The sequence below is a fragment of the Oncorhynchus nerka genome, linkage group LG22 (genome assembly GCF_034236695.1).
Source record: "Oncorhynchus nerka isolate Pitt River linkage group LG22, Oner_Uvic_2.0, whole genome shotgun sequence".
NCBI lineage: Eukaryota > Metazoa > Chordata > Actinopteri > Salmoniformes > Salmonidae > Oncorhynchus > Oncorhynchus nerka.
The window spans coordinates 69,975,203-69,990,225 of NC_088417.1; the positions used below are offsets into that span (position 1 = coordinate 69,975,203).

The following is a 15,023-nucleotide window of genomic DNA, read 5'->3' on the forward strand; positions in this document are numbered from 1 at the left end:
AAAGACACGACATCACATTGTCAGACATTTTCAGTGGTGCTCTTTTAATCGTTACTAGTCTATAGCCTATGCTATTTAATAAACTGTAGGATCAATCCACAATGGACTAGGACAAGCGTATTCCTTGCCCCCAGCCGAATTGGAGTTGATGACAATGCATAGACCACCAATAACCTACAGATGTCTCACCCTGATCTGTTTCACCTGTCCTTGTGATTGTCTCCACCCCCTTCCAGGTATTGCCCATCTTCCCCATTATACCTGGGTTCTCTGTTTGTTCGTTGCCAGTTCGACTTGTTTGTCGAGTCAACCAGCGGCTTTTTTCAGCTCCTGCTTTTTCCCAGTCTCTCCTTTTCTCGCCCCCCTGGTTTTGACCCTTGCCTGTCCTGTCTCTAAGCCCGCCTGCCAGACTACTCTGCCTGTCCTGACCCTGAGCCCGTCTTCCGTCCTGTACCTTTGCCACACCTATGGATTACCAACCTCTGCCTGACCTGAACCTGAGCCTGCCTGCCGTCCTGTACCTTTGCCCCTATACTCTGGATTATTGACCCCTGCCTGCCTTGACATGCCTGCCCCTGTTGCTATAATAAATATTGTTACTTCGACAGTCTGCATCTGGGTTTTACCTTGATTCCTGATGACAAAACTTTAGAGAGCGCATGCAGTATTAAGCCATGGAACACCTTGATTGGCCAGTGAGTGGTCAAGCCTTCATCACACCTACAACTTGTAGGTAATCAAAACCCAGCCCTTTCGTACCACTATTTCTATTGCTCCCATAATAACGACTGTGAAAATAGCAAAAATATTTCTGACAGAGCTTAGATTTACCATTGTGTTAGGTTTGTTAAAATAGAGCCCTCTGATTTAGGTTCGAAAGAGGAATAGGCAGCATGACTGAGGTCAATACTTAACTAAGTAATGGGGAGAAAAAGGAGTTCAGTGTCACGAATCCCGTTTCCTGAGTCTGTTTTTTTGCCTGTGTTCTGTCCTGGAGTGTTTTTTCCGGCGTCCTGGAACGCACCCTGTCTGGTTGCCGGGCAATGTAGCCAGTTGGGAGTTCTGATTACCCGCACCTGTATCCCATCAGCTATCTGCACACCTGGTCCTGATCATCATCTCTCCTCTTCACAAGCCCGGACCTGACATCCATTCCCTGCCGGATCGTTAGCCATGAACAGTATGTTGTGCCATAGTATCAGCCTCAAGTTGGATAGAATTTGTTTTGTTGTTTTTTGCGTATTGCTTGCCTTAAACTTACCTCCGTTTGTTCTGTCTTCAGTTACTCACCCGGATCATTTACCCCATTCCCGCCTGGTCGTCGGAGGATTCCGCTACCCCATTGGATCCACCTATTTACTCCCATCAACTCACCACCGCTACGCCACCTGGATATATCTACCCATTCACATTCACTTGTAAATAAATACTCACCTTCTTCCTACTTTCCTTGTCCTGGTCTGCTTCTGGGTTCGATTTTGAAAGAACGTGACATTCAGGCTAACAGACTCAGCACACCATGTAGCAAAGAACACCTCATACGACTGCAGAGAAAACTTATGTAAAACACTGTTGAAAGAGGAGAGATGGAGGAAAGGAGCAGGAGAGAACATGCTGCAACATTGAGAAATAATAGCAGACAAACCCTTGAATAAGGGGGTACGGAAGAAATACAGTTTTAATAAACTCGCCCTCCCACATAATCAGATCTGCTTTATTAAACACATGCGCTGGATTGTGGGATATTTACGATTGGGGAGAGACCATTAAAATATAATTAAGTTTGCATGCAGAAGGGGATCTGTGAGCGAGTGAGTTCTATCCCTGGTTGTGCCTGCCTGTGCACTCAGACAGACAGTAGTGATGTGATGGGGCCTGCCCACTGGAAACAGACATCAATTTAACATCTATTCCACAATGTTTCAACGTCATTTCATTGAAATAAGCAGGACAACGTTGATTCAACCAGTGTGTGCCCAGTGGGTGGTGAGTGGGCTGCCTGCGAGGCTGGGATGAGGAGGTCAATGAAGGCTGCTCTTCTATTGGAGAGCTAAGCCATTAGCTGACATTTGGTCCATCACAACAGAACCCCTTATGAGAGGGGAAAGCTCCTACAGTAAAGTGAATGCTCATTTTAGTCATTGGATTTCCTATTGTTTTTCTATCTCCCCATTTTCCCCAATCAGGTAGGAGAGGCACATAGACAGCATGTGTCCTGGAAATTGAATTTGTGGCTAATCCATGTAATTTCCTGCTTATGTACGTAATAACCCAAGTACTTATGCTTTCAGCCCAGAGAACTTTATTAATGACCCTCTTTCATGGCCAGAATCAAACAGCATTACCCAGGACTGGAGATTTCTATCCATCATAGCAAATCTTTTTTCACTAACAAAGAACGATCTGGATGAGAGTGTGTCGTTATGTTATTTGAGATTCATTTAAAATCTGGCCAGTAACTGGTTATCTGACTATATTAATAATGAGACATTCAGGATGTCCAAAAATAAATAAACAACGACTAAATAGAGTAGGAGAGAGGATCACATTGATCTGTCATTGATGGTCCCGGAGTTTATTAGTTATTGACGAGGAAGACTGGGGGAATAACACTTGTTGAGTCCAGTGGTAGACGGCTGTTTCTGATACCTGTTGAGGTTCTGGACCTCTGAAAGACCTCAGTGATCTCACTGGTGGTATTGAACAACACACACTGGCAAAACACAGCGCATCACATAATTACTCGTAAGGTATGAGTGGTTAAGGTGGCAATACTGTAAAAAAACATCAACAAGTGCATTAAATTACGCATGCACACACACAGTGGTGTAAAGTACTTGAGTATTACTTAAAAGTATTTTTACTTAAGTTATTTTTGGGGGTATCTGTACTTTACTATTTATAAATATGACAATTTTTACTTTTACTCCACTACATTCCTAAAGAAAATAATGTACTTTTTAGTCCTTACATTTTCTTTGACACCCAAAAGTACTTGTTACATTTTGAATGCTTAGCAGGACATGAAAATGGTCTAATTCACATACTTATCAAGAGAACACCCCTGGTCATCCCTACCGCCTCTTATCTGGCAGACTCACTAAAAACAAATGCTTCGTTTGAGATTTTTGTCAGAATTCCCCTGCTATCCGTAAATGTAAAAAACAAGAAAATCATCTTGTCTGGTTTGCTTAATATAAAAATACTTAAGTACATTTAAAACCAAATAATTTTAGACTTTAACTCAATTAGTATTTTACTGGGTGACTTTCACTTTTACTTGAGTCATTTTCATTTAAGGTATCTTTACTTTTACTCAAGTATGAACATTTGGTACTTTTTCCACCACTGCACACACGCACACACATACACCATTTTGTTCACAAATAAGTTAAATCATCCAAGAATGAAAAAGACGTCCATTGCTTGACTGTTTGCAGCTCCCTAGGTGTGCTGTCTGTTATTGAGGGTGTTTCTATTCACATTTATTCAAAGCTTTCTCTCATAGTCAGACACTGTCATTACTGACTACACTTCGGGTATCTTCAGAGCAGATAACCAGGGACTGTTTGTTTCTCCTCAAGACTCTGAGTCACTTTACAAAACATCTATCACTTCAGGAATTAGCCTGGCCTCTCTCTCTGTCATTATATTGAACTTATGAGAGGTGATCAATCTGTAAGCACTACCCAATCAATGACTCTGTCTTTCCTCTGCTAGGTGGGTAGGAGGGGGGAGAGGGGTGTGATCGATGACCGCATTAAAACAGTTAGAGATTTTACAAAATAAATAAAAACTTTGAACAGCAGCAGTAAAGGTGGTATTGACTGGAAAAGGCTATAAAATGGCTGTACTTTCTCTTGGAACTTCCTAATCTGGGTTTGAATTAGCAATGAAACAGGAGACATTTTGAACAGGTTATGAGACTCCCATAATATTTCCCATGGCTACCTGTGTGACAGTATAACGACAGTATATATTGTACTGTTTGGGATCACATCATGTTGCAGCACATGAGAAACAGGGTCAGGTTAGGTGAGACAGATGTTTTGAGATGAGCCATAGGGGAGTTGCTGTTGCTGCTGCTGCTGCTTAGTAAGGCTCCATGTAGATCAGAGAGAAGGCTGCTGGGTAATACTGGTTAGTGGCACAGTTACTTTGAACAGCATGTCTTCTCTCAGAATTTTGTGCTTGCTGTATGGCCGTAACACATGGCAATGATGATGTTTGTGGTATTGCTACTGGTAGGCAGGACAAACTTTTCACAATTTCACTAATATTTCACAAATATCATCACAAACTTCTACAGATGCACCATTGAGAGCAGCCTCTCCAGAGTGGGCTCTCCAGAGGGTGGTGCAGTCAGCCCAACGCGTCACTGGGGGCACACTGCCTGCCCTCCTGGACATCTACAGCACCTGGTGTCACAAGAAGGCAAAAGTATTCATCCCCCTTGGCGTTTTTCCTATTTTGTTGCATTATAACCTGCCATTTAAATATATATTTTTAATTTGGATTTCATGTAATGGACATGCACAAAATAGTCAAAATTGGTGAAGTGAAATGAAAAAAATTACTTATTTCAGAAAATAAAATAAAAACGGAAAAGTGGTGCGTGTATATGTATTCACCCCTTTTGCTATGAAGCCCCTAAATTAGATCTGGTGCAACCAATTACCTTCAGAAGTCACATAATTAGTTAAATAAAGTCCACCTATGTGCAATCTAAGTGTCACATGATCTGTCACATAATCTCAGTATTTATACACCTGTTCTGAAAGGTCCCAGAGTCTGCAACACCACTAAGCAAAGGGCACCACCAAGCAAGTGGCACCATGAAGACCAAAGGAGCTCTCCGAACAGGTCAGGGACACAGTTGTGGAGAAGTACAGATCAGGTTTGGGTTATAAAAAAATATCTGAAACTTTAAACATCTAACGGAGCACCATTAAATCCATTATTAAAACATAGAAAGAATATGGGACCACAACAAACCTGCCAAGACAGGACCGCCCACCAAAACTCACTGACCAGGCAAGGAGTGCATTAATCAGAGGCAAAAAACGGACAAAAGATAACCCTGAAGGAGCCGCAACGCTCCACAGTGGAGATGGGAGTATCTGTCCATAGGACCACTTTATTAAACCATACACTCCACACAGCTTGACTTTATGGAAGAGTGGCCAGAAAAAATCCATTGCTTAAAGAAAAGAATTTGCAAACACGTTTGGTGTTCCCCAAAAGGCATGTTGGAGACTCCCCAAACATATGGAAGAAGGTACTCTGGTCAGATAAGACTACAATTGAGCTTTTTGGCCATCAAGGAAAACGCTATGTCTGGCGCAAACCCAACTCCTCTCATCACCCCGAGAACACCATCCCCACAGTGAAGCATGGTGGTGGCAGCATCATGCTATGGGGTGTTTTTCATCGGCAGGGACTGGGAAACTGGTCAGAATTGAAGGAATGATGGATGGCACTAAATACAGGGAAATTATTGAGGGAAACCTGTTTCAGTCTTCCAGAGATTTGAGACTGGGACGGAAGTTCACCTTCCAGCAAGACAATGACCCTAAGCATACTGCTAAAGCAACACTCGACTGATTTAAGAGGAAACATTTAAATATCTTGGAATGGCCTAGTCAAAGCCCAGACCTCAATCCAATTGAGAATCTGTTGTATGACTTAAAGTTGGCTGTACACCAGATATTTGAAATACTATTTGAACCCAGGTCTGCTGTGCAGCAAGCTGAACGTTTGCTGTTGCCATTAGTGGTAGGCGACATCATGTTGTCAAATTGGGTATTTCAATGGAATTGCACATTATCAAGGGACTGTTAAAAAATTTTGGAACTGGGACCAGGAGAAAAATGAGGGAGGGCCATGCTTTTTCAATTTCAGTCAGGGCAGGGTCATGTCAATTTTAATTGATGAAATTTCATTTTTGCCTGATTCTGACCCTCATCCCTGTTTCTTTGCTGAATGCGCAATATCAGGTGCACTGTGTGCCTGTGGTCTCAATCAAATCATATTATAGCTATACTATAGGTTATAGGCCTAGGCTATACGAAGTATATGATCGGATAATTCTGACGTTGCAGACGGCCCATCTTGTGGAAATTGCTCAGTTCTGCCTCCAGGACAAAGCTCATTCCAATAAACGTCGACCTGCTCATGTAAAATAACCTAGAATATGATGAGAGATTCATTCAATTATTTTATTATAAAGGACATATTTTCACTCCTACCCATGTCCGCAGCGATCTGCGAACCCCCAATCATCTGGCCCGTAGACCTGCACGCTACATTGCCAAGTAATGCTTAAGAGATGAGGAACAGTTTCTAAAATAACATACCTAAGTCTCTGGTCTGTCCTAGGATTGGGGGTAAACAGTAGGCATGTTATCGTCTATGTACTTTATGTTTTAATTATTATTATGGGTATAGGGGAGCGTTCGGCCCCGAGGGCCATCAATCATACTTGTGAAAGTAAAGATATAATGTTGTGTCTTTGGCTATGCCAGATTAAGTGATATGACATGCTATTCTATAAAATCCTTTCTCTGTAATTAATATTACCTGATTGAGCTAATCATGTAAATGTAATTGACTAGAAAGTCGGGGCACCACAAAATAATATTTATAGAGCAGTTATCTTCCAAATAAACTCTTAAAGACCTAGTAATATTTTACATCAATAGCAGTCAATATTAATCATCACCTTATTTCAGTCTCATCTGAAGTTGTAAATTCTTCACAAACCCTGGCTAACAAGTTGAATCAGCAATACAAAATTGGGTTTAATTATTTATTTACTAAATACCTAACGAATCACACATATACACAGAATGAATCATACCTTGATTACAAATTATTTCATATAGGAATACGTCCCTAGTGGACGGAACAGATATGACAGCTGTTTACACAAAGAAAAGGGTGCTGGGTTTGAGTGAAAGAGCGGGAAGACTGAAGAACAAAGGGAGAAGCGATGTCTCTATCGAGCCGTAGGCAGCTACTCTATCGTAAATACAGAATCTTATGCATTCTAAATTACCGCTCATTTGGAAAAGGAAAATGCAATAAATATTTGGTAAATTATATATGTTGTAGTAACGTCGTTGTGTGGTAGACGGGATACTCTGTCTGTTCTTTCCTAGCCCACGTTTGCAGCTGTTGTTGCTAACTCAACGGCCAGGAAGTATCACTTCTGTAGTGAATAAGAGTTCAAAGTTCATACCATTCGCAACCAAAGCTCAGGCTGAGTTTGGCTTCGTTCTGTAGTTATTATCTGAATCCTTCTGACATCGGATCGTCATCCTAATGTACCCGGAACAGGAAGTTATATTGTCGTCAAGGCTTTATATAGGAACAGAGAGGAGGGCGTGTTTCATAGTTTATAACCAATGTCTCTTCACGTGGGCGGGCCACTGAGTCGGGCCTAAAATTCATCCCCACACAAGTAATTTAATATTCAAACATTTAAATTGCACAACAATTCCATGTGAATCTGATAACTATAATGTGTAGACTTTCCACGTACAGTTTATGTCATCCTATTATTGATGAGATTGTCTCAGATGACATCATATTCATTAAGTACCAACGCATATGTTCAACTGGTTGGATTACCAAAATATGGTTCATTTCCCCCCACCTTCTGATGTTCCCAGAATCTCTATGTTAACCCTTTCATGCGTGAGTTCCAAATATCTCTAACGGTCGCCCCAGCGTGAGTTTTTTTATGCACGTGATGTTAGAATGTTCTCTCCATTCCAGAATGTGATTGATACGTAACAGTACATTTTATCCGCGCTGCCCTCAAACTAAAGCACGCAGCCTGTTTATATTTATAAGTTGTTTTAACTTCAATTTAAAATGATTTTCAAACAAGTTTTTATTTTCTAAAAACAGTTTGAATTTAGGTGTGTTCCGCCTCCTCATTCATTCACATAAAAATAGTCATTTTTACTTTTGCGGATAATTACATTTTTGGGACATTTCTGACACGGACAAAATTCCCCAAGCACTTCCCAATTGTTTGTGCAGTTCACGTCTGCAGACATTTGCTCATCTCCCGTCAGAACAGGATCTGCACACGTGTTCACATTTTCTATTCCACATTTCTATTGTAGTGTACTGTATGTATAGAGCATAATATATTTGTGTATATTCTTTATCACCGCGGAAACGTGAGGTAACGTTACTCATTTTATAACCTTTATGATGTTATAGTCAATCGTGCTTATGTAGCCACATTCTTCTATTAGCTCTGTAAAACAATGCTAAATGCGTCAGAGAAGTATTATCTTGTGTTGCATTTTGAAGCTACCATGGCCTTATGACTCTCAAGTGGTGCAGCGGTCAAAGGCACAGCACATCAGTACTAGAGGTGTCACTACAGACTCCCTGGTTCAAATCCAGGCTGCGTTTCCATCAAAGTAAGTGCCTTATTACGTTATAATAGTTATAATAATAGTTTCCGTATGCCGTTTCTGCTGTAGCTGTAGATCATAATATATTCCTTATAACTGCGGACACGTGAGGTAACGTTACACATTTTATAACCTTTATGGTGTTATTGTCAATCATGCTTACCTAGCTACATTATTCTATTAGCTCTGTAAAACAATGCTAAATGCGTCAGAGAAGTATTATCTTGTGTTGTATTTTGAAGCTACCCTGGCCTTATGACTCCCAAGTGGCGCAGCGGTCTATGGCACTACAGACACCCTGGTTCAAATCCAGGCTGTATCACACCTGGCTGTGATTGGGAGTCCCATAGTGCAGCGCACAATTGGCCCAGCGTTGTCCGAGTTTGGCCGGTGTAGGCCATCATTGTAAATCATAATTTGTTCTTACATTACTTGCCTAGTTAAATAAATAAAAAATATGACCATGGTTTGTTTATTTGGTCTATTCAGCATAGCTCTGTTCTGCCCTGCCTTGCCCCCTTGTGGAGCTCAAAAGTTAGTTTCTTACTGTTATAACTCAAATCCGTGATTTTGTCAATGCAATAAACTATTTTTTTATAGCAGTGTTTATTATGTTACTTCTTTGTAGTATTGTTTTATTGCTATATCCTTATATTGTATTCTAATTAATAATTCCTCTTTATTCTGTACTTTCAGAAACCAGAAACATTATTTGCCAATATCATAACTGGAGCTGGACATCTTTGGAGCTGAAGAATGAGGACAGCTTTTGTATGCTAACGTACACTCCTTAACAGTTGTACTGGATGAAAACACAGCAAGAAAACGCATGCCAATATGTAATATTCATCTATTTTATTGCAGTACTGGTAGTTATTTCAACAACTTGTTTTACTAGAGGACAAAAAACTGAATATGCGTAACCCATATTTAATATCCATGCAGTGACTGAACAACAACTGCATTTCCACCCCCATCTCTAAAGGCATAGTATCATGGCTGGTCACCTGTCAAGTCACATGTCAGGTCAGTCAGTCACCTATTGCTGCAGATGTGCTCAATAATGCTTGAGCATGTGATACTCCTCAAAGCATGGTGAAATACATAGAGGTGTATCACAAGCTAGACACATGTATTTTGTCATCTTCCTCTGCTTACTTCTCCTGGTGCCAGACAGGCAGACTTTGCAATGCCTCCGTGTGCGACTACCTTGAGAAGCAGTTTGAGGGACTTTGCAGGGAAAATGTCGTGCAGTGAGGCGTAGGGGATTGTCTACAGCAGGACGACCCCCAGTGGATGGGCGCCGAGGGGTGTGGTGCTCCTCCAGCAGCTCTCTCATGAGGTTCTCTCTGTATTTTTGGTAGGTAATTACTTTACCTATGAGGGAGTGGGGAGGATGAGGAAAGTTAGAGGATGATGAGGCAGTGGGGAGGTGGGTGAGATATTGTCACTATAATTGCATAATGGATTTGTATGTGAACTGTACATCCAATTACAAAAATACCTTGTTCAGTAATCATCTCACCTGTTAGTTGGCGGTGAACTATGCTGCCGTTGAGGACGGCAGTGTCGATCAGATGGAAAAATATCTTCTTATACCACTTGTTCGTTTTCCGTGTGCATTCCACAAAGCTGTTTATCATGTCTGCCTTATCCACGGCCCCCATTTTGAGGTTATAATCAAGCACACAATCTGGTTTGATCTTTCTCTCTCCGGTCAGGTGGTCCACCTTCCCTGTGGCCGACATGGTTGCTGTATGGACAGTGGAGAGGACATGGACGTCTCGCTTGTCATGCCACTTTACTGCCAGCTGTTGACCGTTCTCTTGGAACTCCACCTCCCCTCTCTGCATCTTCCTGCATCCGAATGCCGGCATCCCCTTCCTGTTCGACCTGACTGTGCCACATGCCCCTGTGCTGTTGGAGAGCAGATGCTGGAAGAGTGTGGGACTGCTGTACCAATTGTCCACGTACAAAGTGTGTCCCTTGCCGAGATGAGGAGCCAGCATGGTCATCACCACGGACCCTGACACCCCAAGCCCCTCATAATGTTTGATGTCAGTGGTGGACCCTGTGTAAACTATAATATCCTGGACAAATCCTGTCTTCACGTCGCACATGACAAAGAACTTGACTCCAAACCTGTGCCTTTTGGAGGGAATATATTGACGGAACGCCAGCCTACCTTTCCATAACATCAGGGACTAATCAATGCATAGGTCCTTGTATGGCACAAAGACCCGACCAAATGCTGATGTCAGGCTGATAAGAACATTTCTTATTTTGTATAACGGGTCACTTAGGATGGCAGTAGCATTGTTGACAAAATGCAGGCATCGCAGAAGAACTAGGAAGCGATCTTGGGAAAAGAGGGAGGCAAAGAAGGGAGTTGCAAACATAGGATCTGTGCTCCAGTATTCTCTTAGGGAGTTCTTCTTTACTATTCCCATGAGAAGGACTGTCACCAGGAAGGTATACATTTCACTAATTGTGGTTGTCACCCATTTAGCGAGTTTCCCCCTCACTCCTGGCTCTCTCTTCTCCTGTAGCTCTAAGGCATAGCGATTGGTCTCCTCAACTATCTCTCCCACCAGCTCCTCTGTGAGAAACAACTTGAAGCACTCTGCCTCAGTTGGAAATGGCAAGGGGCGTTGCACTCCAGACTGGGACTCGTCAAAGCAGACAGCAGGGCCAGGTGGGGTGAAATGACTGGTGGCCTTCCAGCTACCACAGAACTCCTGTACTTCATCCACTGTCGGCCTGCCTCCATCACCACCAGCATCTTCAAAGGGACCTGGTACTTCCTCAGTTGACAAGGGAAATTCAGATTCAGGGTTCTCAGTGGCTACAAGGTTGAGGGGCAGCTCCTCACTGTTACTGTCAGAATCTGATTCCTGACTTTCATACTCAGACTCATTGTCAGAATTTTAAAAAATCTCCAGAATTTCCACATTTGTGAGTTGTCTCCTTTTGAAAGACATTGTTAATGCTACAGTTTAGCTCACTAGCTACATACATAAACAACAACACTGAATGGCGCAGAGTGGGAGGTTACGTGGTTGACTGCCGGCACGCGCCACTTGTATCAATAAATCACTATCAGAAAATGTTTTGTGTGGTAATTATTTGTGTATTTACGATTTTATTCACATGTTTTCAATTCTAGGTGACAACTCATGCATTCCGATTCTTGCACAGATTGTAATGGGCACATATTATGTGTGTAAAATACTTTTTTGAAGGTTGTACTGATTATGATGAGCTAAGCTAATTCCAGCTGTGTAGCCATGTTTGTTGACATACAATGCATTCTGGGATTCACGTCTGTTTGACCAAAGATGTTACAACAAAATGAGGTGAGTAAGAGTTCACAAATTTTTTGAGGACTTCCGGAAGTTAATGGTGGGATGTGAACGACGGTAGATGACACACCCCTTCAACATGCATACTACAGACAGACCAAACTCATCTCGTCTTCTCTTATTATCTTCGGTTTCTGTGAGGAAAAAATGCATGGCTGCGCGCTGAAACTAATCGTCGGATTACTTTCGATTTCTATGAAGTGTTTTACCTAGTTATTTCGATCAATGGTGAGCTCACCCGTGATGTGATTAATTATATATAGTAATTGCTATTAGCTCATTCATATTGTAGTTTACGTCAGCCGAGAGTTAGAAAATATGACTGCTTGTGTTGGGTCAATCTTTCCTCAGCGCTAGGACAAATGTAGCCTACATTTTTCCGGTTAGGATGATTGTGTTATGCTATATTTACTTCTGTGAATATCTGAACAATGCATCCAAAAATAAACTGCTGACATTCTGGACATAACTTTGTAAGGACTGTGTTTGTGTAAACGCTGATTGTTGCGTCATTCGAAACTGCCGTTCTAAACGAGCATTCTAAACGAGTGTTCTAAACACACGGGTGTGATCGTACACTTCAGGGACCACTGTAGATGGTACGTGTGAAAGGGTTAACCAAGGGATTTTCAATAGTCACATCAGTAGGGTAGAGAGAGGAAAAAAGGGGGAGAGGTATTTATGACTGTCATAAACCTACCCCCAGGCCAGCGTCATGACAAGATTAATAGAAAATTACTCAAGTAAAAGTGAAAGTCACCCAATAAAATATTACTTGAGTAAAAGTCCAAAAGTATCTGGTTTTAAATATAGTTTATTATCAAAAGTAAATCTATCACCCCGTAGCACTCACTTTGTCATCATGAAGTGCTTTGAGAGACTAGTCAAGGATCATATCACCTCCACCTTACCGTCACCCTAGACCCACTGCAATTTGCTTACCGTCCCAAATAGGTCCACAGATGATGCAATCGCCATCACACTGCACACTGCCCTATCCCATCTGGACAAGAGGAATACCTATGTAAGAATGCTGTTCATTGACTACAGCTCAGTATTCAACACCATAGTACCCTCCAAGCTCATCATTAAATTTCAGGCCTTGGATCTCAACCCCGCCCTATGTGATTGGGTCCTGAACTTCCTGACGGGCCGTCCCCATGTTGTGAAGGTAGCAAACAACATCTCCACTTCGCTGATCCTCAACACTGGGGCCCCACAACGTGCAGGAGCCCTCTCCTGTATTCCCTGTTCACCCATGACTGTGACCATGTGGCCATGCAAGCCTCCAACTCGATCATCAAGTTTGCAAACGACACAACAGTAGTAGGCTTGATCATCAACAACGATGAGACAGCCTATAGAGAGGAGGTGAGGGGACTCGGAGTGTGGTGTCAGGAAAATAACCTCTCACTCAACTTCAACAAAACAAAAGGAGATGATCCTGGACTACAGGAAACAGCAGAAGGAGCATCCCAATATCCACATCGACGGGACAGCAGTGGAGGAGGTGGAAAGTTTTATGTTCCTCGGTGTACACATCACAGACAAACTGAAATGGTCCACCCACACAGACAGTGTGGTGAAGAAGGCGCAACAGCACCTCTTCAACCTCGGGAGGCTGAAGAAGTTTGTCTTGTCACCTAAAGCCCTCACAAACTTTAACAGCTGCACAATTGAGAGCATCCTGTCTGGCTGTATCACCGCCTGGAATGGCAACTGCACCACTCACAACCGCAGGGCTCTCCAGAGGGTGGTGCTGTCTGCACAACGTATCACCGGGGGGGGGCAAACTACCCGCCCTCCAGGACACCTACAGCACCCGATGTCACAGGATGGCCAAAAAGATCATAAAGGAAAACAACCACCCTGCTACCATCCAGAAGGCGAGGTCAGTACAAGTGCATCAATGCTGCGACCGAGAGACCATCAGACTGTTACAGCCATCACTAACACAGAGAGGCTGCCGCCTACATACAGACTTGAAATCATTGGCCACTCTAACAAATGGATCACTAGTCACTTTATTAATGCCACTTTAATAATGCTGTTTACATATCTTGCATTACTCATCCCATATGTACATACTGTATTTTATACCGTCTATTGCATCATGCCTTTTCCGCTCGGTCATTGCTCATCCATATATTTATATATACATATTCTTATTCCATCCCTCTACTTTGATTTGTGTGTACTAGTTAGTTGTTGTAGAATTATTAGATAACTTGTTAGATATTGCTGCAATGTCAGAACTAGAAGTACCAGCATTTCGCTGCACTTAGTGACAGTAAGTAGGAATACAGTACATAAAGAGCAAATACCCTCAGCAAAGACATGACTGAAGACTTCAAGATCACATACAAAAGAGCAATTCTTGTCTTTTTAGTGAGACGCATTTCACAACTGGCTTTGATTAAATTATTCAGGGTCAATTTGTCATTTAAAACGGTGTGTTCTTCACTATTTGACAATACCAAGCCGTGACAGTGAAGGAGGAAAAATGCAGCGGCCCTTTACGGTACCAAGGTCAAGAGGACTCATCACTACACTCACACACTCAGCACTGCTGTGGAAAGACTAACAGGGACTTTTAAAGGTCACACTTCCACATGCTACAGAACTACTATGCACAGATTTCTGCCAAACAATATATACAGTATCTAGTCCACCCATAGACATGACACCACCGCCTAACACTGAAATGGTGATGGTTATATTTATCATGCTTCATATATTGTCTGTGGACAACTATAATCAAATATAAACATGCTCTGAAAGTCTATGGGATAAAGACTGCATGCATAATGTTCACCCCAAAGGTCTCCCTGTAATACTATAAATCTGTTATGGTAGTTAAATTGTGTTTCATTGCACCGGTTACAGGTAAATTCTCCCAAAGCATTGGAGCTTGACTGATTTATTGTAATGACTATTAGGGTAGAAAGTTGCCTTGCTTCTCTGTAACTTAACATGACTGATTTAGAGACTGCTATGAAACCGGCTATAAAAACAGACCTTTTCAGTTCCTCCATGATTTTTCTGGCTGCTATTTCCTCCCACAGGAGTCCTTTTATATCTGCACCCTCTTCTCTCTCCTTCCTCTCCCAATTTGCCTGTGTTTCTCCTAAAAAACACATATCAACAGTACTTCTCTCTCAACACTACTTCTCTCTACTGCTACATTTCCACAAAGACCAGAGCAACGCACTAAAGTGGTGACGGC

The 15,023-nt window shown here is 42.1% G+C and overlaps 1 protein-coding gene and 1 long non-coding RNA gene across 4 annotated transcripts; one reads left to right on the plus strand and one right to left on the minus strand.

Moving 5' to 3' along the window:
- The first annotated feature begins 7,691 nt into the window (after positions 1 to 7,691).
- Positions 7,692 to 10,244, plus strand: LOC135563812 (uncharacterized). Of its 3 annotated transcripts, XR_010460548.1 has the most exons (6): positions 7,692 to 8,197; positions 8,329 to 8,441; positions 9,139 to 9,274; positions 9,421 to 9,461; positions 9,613 to 9,795; positions 10,157 to 10,244. It is a non-coding gene; the product is annotated as an uncharacterized LOC135563812 (long non-coding RNA). The 3 variants fall into 3 exon arrangements; XR_010460547.1 differs by having other exon boundaries at positions 7,692 to 8,441; positions 9,132 to 9,274; XR_010460546.1 differs by having other exon boundaries at positions 7,692 to 8,441.
- Positions 9,276 to 10,633, minus strand: LOC135563811 (piggyBac transposable element-derived protein 4-like). Its single transcript, XM_065007349.1, has 2 exons — positions 9,961 to 10,633; positions 9,276 to 9,812 (listed from the first exon to the last, which is right to left on the minus strand). Exons 1-2 carry the CDS (start codon positions 10,631 to 10,633, stop codon positions 9,493 to 9,495), a joined length of 993 nt encoding a protein of 330 aa, XP_064863421.1. The 3' UTR covers positions 9,276 to 9,492.
- Positions 10,634 to 15,023: the final 4,390 nt, after the last annotated feature.